Below are 8,452 nucleotides of genomic sequence, written 5' to 3' on the forward strand. Positions count from 1 at the left end.
GTCAGACCAAACATTATCGCGAATTGGCATTCGTTGATCACGTTTATTGTGATCCTCTGCTTAAATTCCGATAAATCTCAAAGTAAAATATTTTAATGAATAACTTTTTTTTTTATATTAGTTTTTCAAGCACACATATTTTAATAGGCTAAAATTATATGCGTGCTGCCCAAGTTCAACAGGGGTTTATTCGGAATATTTTAAACCGCCGTGGCGATGAAGACGGATGTGACCTACATACACCGTTAGATCAATGCTGATCCAGCGGTCGACAGAAAAACCCTACACATATAAATTTCCCAATTCCCTTTCTTCTCTGCACGCTGAGTTTTTCTGCTCTTCGGTGGTTCTCTATTTCTTCATCGGAGAAAATCAAGGTTTGATTTCTTCGATTCTTTATCTCTGCTTCATTGTTTAATTATTCATTAAGTTCCTTATTCCGTTTATTCATTTGAACTAATCGTTTGATCTGTTTATTGATTATTTTGTCGTAAACTTATGGAACTATAAGTTTCGATCATGTGTAGTTATCTACTCATGTTGATCATATTCTTTATTGACGAGTTTATCTTATCGTTGCTTTGTTTTTCATAATTTTTAGCTGTGTAATCATAATTTTAACTGTATGAAGCTTTTTTGATAGCTAGTATTTCGAGATACATAATCAATGATTATATGATATCTTCAGATCCTTTGAGTTTGATCACTTCGTTTCGTTGATGTTGATTATTTTGAGATCACATTTATTCTTTTACGTCTACATGTTGATTTACGGATTATTAAGTAGTACTTACTATGTAACGTATGATCTTCGATTTTAATTCTAAATACTAAATTAGTGTTTTTCATTCATATTTGAAGTTCTTATATCTGTCCGCTGTTTCTATCCACCATGATTTTGTTTGAAAAAGTGTAGAACGCTATTGCCGATGCTCGATTTCCTTTGAAATATATAAAATATGCTTTAGTTTTAATATTCTGTAACTTAACTTTACCTCCAATGCATGCGATTATCATATTGGTTTTCATTAAATTTACGTTCTGTTTTCTGGCTTTTCTCTAATTCTAGCAACAAACTCAGTTTCACCATGGGTAAAGAGAAGGTTCACATCAACATCGTTGTCATCGGCCATGTCGACTCCGGAAAATCAACCACCACCGGCCACTTAATCTACAAGCTAGGAGGCATCGACAAGCGTGTGATCGAAAGATTCGAGAAAGAAGCTGCTGAGATGAACAAACGTTCCTTCAAATACGCATGGGTCCTCGACAAACTCAAAGCTGAACGCGAACGTGGTATCACCATTGACATCGCTTTATGGAAATTCGAAACCAACAAGTACTACTGCACAGTCATCGACGCCCCTGGCCACCGTGACTTCATCAAGAACATGATCACCGGAACTTCTCAAGCCGATTGCGCTGTCCTCATCATCGACTCCACCACCGGTGGGTTTGAAGCTGGTATTTCCAAAGATGGTCAAACCCGAGAACACGCCCTTTTAGCTTTCACACTCGGTGTCAGGCAAATGATCTGCTGTTGCAACAAGATGGATGCTACTACTCCGAAATACTCCAAAGCTAGATACGATGAAATCGTTAAAGAAGTTTCTTCATACTTGAAGAAAGTCGGGTACAACCCGGAGAAGATTCCATTCGTTCCAATCTCCGGTTTCGAAGGCGACAACATGATCGAAAGGTCAACAAATCTTGACTGGTACAAGGGCCCCACTCTCCTCGAAGCACTCGACCAACTCAACGAACCAAAACGCCCATCCGACAAACCCCTCCGTCTCCCTCTTCAAGACGTTTACAAAATCGGCGGAATCGGAACTGTTCCAGTGGGTCGGGTCGAAACCGGTGTTATCAAACCGGGTATGGTAGTCACCTTCGGTCCAACCGGGCTTACAACTGAAGTCAAATCTGTTGAGATGCACCACGAGGCCCTTGTGGAAGCTTTACCCGGTGATAATGTCGGGTTCAATGTGAAAAACGTGGCTGTGAAGGATTTGAAACGTGGGTATGTTGCTTCGAATTCGAAAGATGACCCGGCTAAGGGTGCGGCTAGTTTTACTGCTCAGGTTATTATTATGAACCACCCGGGTCAGATTGGAAACGGGTATGCACCGGTTCTTGATTGTCATACTTCTCATATTGCTGTGAAGTTTGCTGAGCTGTTGACTAAGATTGACCGGAGGTCTGGTAAGGAGCTCGAGAAGGAACCTAAGTTTTTGAAAAATGGTGATGCGGGGATGGTGAAGATGATTCCGACTAAGCCGATGGTGGTGGAGACTTTCTCGGAGTATCCTCCGTTGGGTCGGTTTGCAGTTAGGGATATGAGGCAGACGGTGGCTGTTGGTGTGATTAAGAGTGTGGACAAGAAGGATCCGACCGGGGCTAAGATTACCAAGGCGGCGGCTAAGAAGAAATGAACCGCCGGTTCGTTTATGGATTTGGATTTGAGAGTGAGTTTTGGTTTTTTGCTTTTGAGTTTGTTTATGATTTTGGATTGTGTGTTTCCTTTTTGTGGTTGGTGTCATCTTTTACCGCTGTTTCTTGGAACGGTGGTTCTGTTACGTTTCCGGGTTGATACTTGGGTGCTTGACAGACGGTGGCACAGGTTATGGTCGTTGGTTTGGTTGTGATGAAGTGTTTTATTTTCATATTTTGATTTTGATGAACAATATATTTGTGTGGGTTGTTTAGTGACAATAATACTTGGTTGTTTTTAATAGTTTGTTGCCTGTTTGATGTATTTTTTCGTTTTTACCACTTAATTTTTGCTAAATGATATTGTGGTCCCTTAACTTGCAAAAAATCAACAAACCATATCAAATTAAGAAAATTAGATTTTTTGTCATGTTCAACTGTAGTTTTTTTAATAAGGATTATTTGAAAAAAGATTTTACAATTAGAAACAGTTGTTAAATTAGTAAAATAAATGAACATCGAATTTTAAAAAAACATTAAGATAGTATTAATTTTTTTTTTAAAATTATTAACTATATATATGATTAGTGTTTAAACGTTAAAAGTGTTATTTAAATATCTATTTATATTGTTAAAATAACACTTTTTATAACTATATATGGTTAATATTTCTTTTAAAAAAAATGTTTTACTAATGTTTTTTTAAAAGTTTTAAGGTGTTGTTTTTTTTTTAATTTTTACTTTATAACTATATGTTTAATCATTTTTTTAAATTTTATAATTGTATTTGTATTTTTAACAAAATATAAAAAAAAATAGATAGAATATTTAATAAAATCATGATGATGTGACAAAAATAGAAAGATTTAAAATAGTTAATAAAAATTAGATGTGTCCGTAGAAAACAGTTACAACAAATAACTCTTTTGACTAGTTGTTTTCTTATGTGGTATAACTCTTGACATTATATGTTTTATGGTTATTATTAAAAATAATCTAATAAATTTAATAATATTATTGAGTAGTGGTATGTTTAATTATTCAAAATTTACTTGTATAACCCCTATACTTATAGCTAGGGATTCCAACATAATCACTTGAACACTTAATTAATAGAATAGTTATCATGTTCATATTGATTGAACAATGTTAAATCATTATGTCATTTTATCGATTTTTTTTTCTATTTTCTTGTGTAACATCATATCTTTGAGCATTCGATATATAATTATAAAATTTTATTAAAATAATAGAAACAAAATAATTGTTAGATGTTATAATTAAATCTTAAATAGTAAAATAACTATCAACTTTAAGTAAAATATTGATGTTTAAACCTTATATTTATATTTTCGGTTCAGACTCATGATATAAATTAATTAATAATGATATCTAGAATAAGATATCTAAAATAATTTATATACATGAATTCAGTATTTCAAAAATGTCATTTTCAACTAATTAAATTTCATAATAACTTTTTTTTTTTAATTTATGTCTTTCAAATTTTGACATGTATTAATGATTTATTTATACATAATTGATTTATATAAAAAGTTTTATAAGTTATATCTCTTAAAATACAAGATATGACAAATATTTTTTATTATATAGTATAAATATAGATTTTCTCAAGCACTATTTATATTCCCAAATACCTCATTTTTACAATTATAGCGTAAGATTAAACAACTTATCGTACTTTATTTGAATATAAGAGAATTGATTTATCCACGATTTTATCCATCCATAAAAAATATTATGTATTGGTAATTCTACTCTTGATTTTAATTTCCACATATTGAAGACATAAAATTTTAGGATTAGAAATTCTAAAAGACGCACGATGAACAACCGACGTTGGTTTTTTCAGCCCACTCCTAAACAATAACTCCAAATTTGATGTTTGATAGTGCTTTGCAGCCCTTTCTGAAACGATAACTTCAAGGAATGAACGATTAAGTGCAACAATCTTCTTTAAGCAAAACCGAATCCAATTATGTTGTTCCCAATTCACAACCTATGTTTAACGAATACAACCCAAAAATTCTAATGAACATATGATCAAACAGTTGATATGCAAGATAATAGCAGTGTATGGTTTTAACATGTAACGTTTTTTTATCCCTTCCAAAACAAATAGCGAGTAATGCATGCCAAAAAGTTGCAAATAACTTAAAGAAATTGAAGAGGCAAATCTAAACAATAGAGCAGAAGAAAATTATAATAGACTCATACATGTCAAATAAAGGACAATAAAGTCAACAATAAAATCGATAAATTGGAAGATCGATAATTACAATGCTTAAAGCCTGAAGATCGATGATGGAGAGCTTGAAGCTTAATGTCAAAAGATCGGTGTTGGAGTTTTAGACTCTAAAACGGATGACGATGGAGAGCCTGATGATTGATTGATAATTTCAAATGTAATTTGGGCTAAATTGTTGATAGAGGCATTACAAGAGATGTTTCAAAGGTTAGGTTATGAACTATTGGTCATGTGTGCTTGAAACAAAAGATGTTTTTCTCTATTCAATATTTACAAATTAAAATCAAAGGCATAATTGTCAATATATAACATTTTATGTGGATTGATAAAAACATTAGGTGGATAAATCAACTCCCTTTGTATAAAGGAAGTCCTCAAAATTGGGATTTTACTAATAACGATATGTTTGGTAAAATTATATGGTAGTTGAAAATTTTTTTATTTTGGAAAATCTACACTAAAATCCTCAAGTTTTTAAACAAACAAAAAAAAAAAAAAAAAAAAAAAAAAAAAAAAAAAAAAAAAAGATAGGTTATCCTAAAATCATTATTTTGTCTATTAAAATAGGAACTTTTCATGTATGCCATTTAGCAAGGTTTTTTTCACTCTTAAGTCTTAATCGTTTACCAATTCTTGATGTGATTTGTGAAAGCTAAGTCAGATAGTAACTATTTATGAAACTTCTTATATTCTCATTTTTTAAGAGCATGCATGTGCATCCTTCTCTCTTTTTCTCTCTACCACCACACACACCCTCACCTCACCTCACCCAACCCTACTTTTCATATTTTTCATAAATCCATCATACCTATAAACTAGGCCAAAAGCATCACCATTGTCGTCGTCTCTGCATTCCCTGGAGCCTTAAAAGGAAAAAAAAATTACTTCAATCCAAACGAAACATCATGAAAAAAGAAACTAATGCAAACTTTAATCCAATTTAACCTTCAGTGTAGACAATACAAATTCAAAGACATAGAAATCGTCATAGGTTACTTCTAAAATAACTTAAAAACAATGAAGTGTTATAAGACTTTTTTTACAAAGAATCTTGGTTCACATATTCATTTTCATTAAAGTCTTACGTCTAGATATCTCACAAGCCATAAGGTGTTATCATAAACTTGAGTGAAACGAATGAGAGAAAGAGAAATGTGCAAAAGATTGATTCATTACTACTGTACAAATTACAATGAGCAATCTATATACAAAGGGTTGATTAAATAATTTTTCTAACCAATCTAACAAACTTTCAATTAGTAAAAGATGAAACTACTCCTAGACTTCTAACTAACATAATTGTTGAGTTACCGAGTCTTTCACCCCCCCCCCCCCCCATCTCGATCTATAGACCGTAAATACAGATTGGAAACAACTTTGTCATTTAATACTCCATTCAAAGACTTAGTAAAAACATTGGTTGGTTGATCCTCAGATTTAACATGTGACAAAGCGATCAAACCCTCTTGTAACTTTTCTTGTATAAAATGACAGCCAATTTCTACGTGTGTGGTTCTTTCATGAAACATGGGATTTAAAGCAATGTATATGGCAACTTGATTGTCACATTTTAGAGATATTGGACAAATATTGGAAACATTAAGCTCATTGAACAATCTACTTAACCAAACTAATTCATAGCAAATTCTTCTCATGGACCTGTAATATGCCTCTGCAGAAGATAATGAAATTGTCAACTGTTTCTTTGATTTCCATAAGATATGGGCCCCACCAAAGAGTATAAAAAAGCCACTAACAGACTTCTCGGTGATTGGACAAGAGGTTGAGATGGTGTCTGATTGAACTGGCTCAAGTGTTGAACAATATATATGAGGTCATTCCTTGTGTCTAAGAGAAAATTTAATTTACCTATACGATGACTATATACAGTGGGATCAGGTAACGGGTTATCCATAATTGGTATGAGATTAAATTTAGAAGGAACAAGTGTAGAAACAGAGGTTGCATATTCCACGGAATAAAGAGCCAAAAACTCTTTGATGAAATTTACTTGATGAACAATCGTTCCATCAGATGCTGTTTTGAACTTAGGTCTAAGAAAAAAATTGATTTGTCCCAAATCTTTAATCTTAAACTGGATATCAAGAAAAGTATTCAATTTTGAAATATCTTCTAGATTGTTTCCAGTTACTAGTATATCATCAACATATACATCAACTATAACAATTGAATCACCATATTTCTTTAGAGACTAGGAATAATCATTTTAAGAGTGGGTATAACCTTGTATTATTAAAGCATCATAAAGTTTAGAGCACCATTGTCATGGAGGCTTGTTTGAGACCATATAAGGAATTTTTCAATCTACAAACAAGACTAGGTGATTTAACTGACAATCCATGTGGCACTTTCATCTAAAATTATTCATGCAAGTCACCATGAAGGAAGGCGTTATTGAATCTAGCTATTGAATAAGCCAACCTATATTGATAGCTAGTGAGACAATGCATTTGATAGTGTGAAACCTTTGGCAACAAGCCTAGATTTTTTCCTCTTAATGGAACCATCTGCTATGTATATAGCTTTAAAAACCCATCTACAAGAAATGGGTTTCTTGCCTTTATGGATGTTTCACAATGTACCATGGTTTGTTTTCAATAAGATCTTGAAGTTCCTTTTACATGGAATTTTCCCAATTTTCATCTCTTTTAGCTTGATGATAAAAGGCAGGCTCAAGAGCTTGTAGTTGAGAATGAAATACACAGGCATCAGGTGGGACAGTTTGTGTATTGAGAGCAAATTTGTCATCCAGAATGCATAGATTGGTAATTGTGTGACAACATAGATGATAAGGTTCCACATTATTGCATACAAAATCCTGATACCTTGCAGGAGCTCTATGAACCCTTGTTAGTCTTCTGGTACCATCAACAACATCAAGAGTTAGAGATAGAGGAGCAGAAGACTAATTAGAAGAAACATCGTCATTTTGGGACAGCAAGGTAAAATTCAAATCTAAAAAATATGTTGAATTAATAGGTATATAAGAAGGAATGGAAGGGGCATTTGGCTTTGATAACGAGTGTAAAGAGAATATGTCTTCAAAGAAAACAATATCTCTTATGATATGAACATGTTTGTTCACAAGATTTAAAACCTTGTAAGCCTTATGTCCAGTTGGATATCCCAATAAAACACATGGATGAGACCTTGACATAAACTTGTCCCTGCCAACTAGAGATGTAGAGGTAAAACAAAGGTATCAAAAAACCTTTAAATGAGATAAATCAGGCTTTTCTTTCATGATTTGTTAATAAGGAGTAGAATGTTTAAGAACTTTTGTGGGTATTCTACTTATAAGATGAACTACAATCTTAATGCATTTAGTCTAATAAGTATTACATAAATTATATTGAAAATACAATGATCTAGCCACCTCAAGAATGTGTCTGTGTTTCCTTTCTACCAAACCATTTTGTTGAGGTGTTCGAGGGGTTGATTTTTGATGTACGATTCCCATGGATTGAAGAAAAGTTGTCCCTTCATGACTAGAACCAAGCTCAAAAGCATTTTCAATTCTTATGACTTTTACACCCCTATGGAACTGATTTTGAACAAAGGTAATGATTTTTTTTATCATAGTGAATGCATAACTCTTGTTACTTAATATATGAACTCACGTATGTCAGCTAAAATCATCCACCATAGTAATGAAGTATTTAAAATTGTCATGAGATAAATTCTTGTATGGTCCCCAAATATCAATGTGAATGAGATCAAAAGGATAAAATG

General features: G+C 32.7%; 1 protein-coding gene across 1 annotated transcript; it reads left to right on the forward strand.

Moving 5' to 3' along the window:
* The first annotated feature begins 233 nt into the window (after positions 1–233).
* LOC145088232 (elongation factor 1-alpha) lies at positions 234–2,734 on the forward strand. The gene is made up of 2 exons (XM_079026485.1): positions 234–377; positions 1,070–2,734. The coding sequence occupies exon 2, from the start codon at positions 1,089–1,091 to the stop codon at positions 2,430–2,432; it is 1,344 nt and encodes a 447-aa protein (XP_078882611.1). The 5' UTR covers positions 234–377; positions 1,070–1,088; the 3' UTR covers positions 2,433–2,734.
* Positions 2,735–8,452: the final 5,718 nt, after the last annotated feature.

The sequence above is a fragment of the Lactuca serriola genome, chromosome 2, assembly GCF_051521515.1.
Source record: "Lactuca serriola cultivar US96UC23 chromosome 2, Lser_US96UC23_V15, whole genome shotgun sequence".
Taxonomy (NCBI): Eukaryota; Viridiplantae; Streptophyta; class Magnoliopsida; order Asterales; family Asteraceae; genus Lactuca; species Lactuca serriola.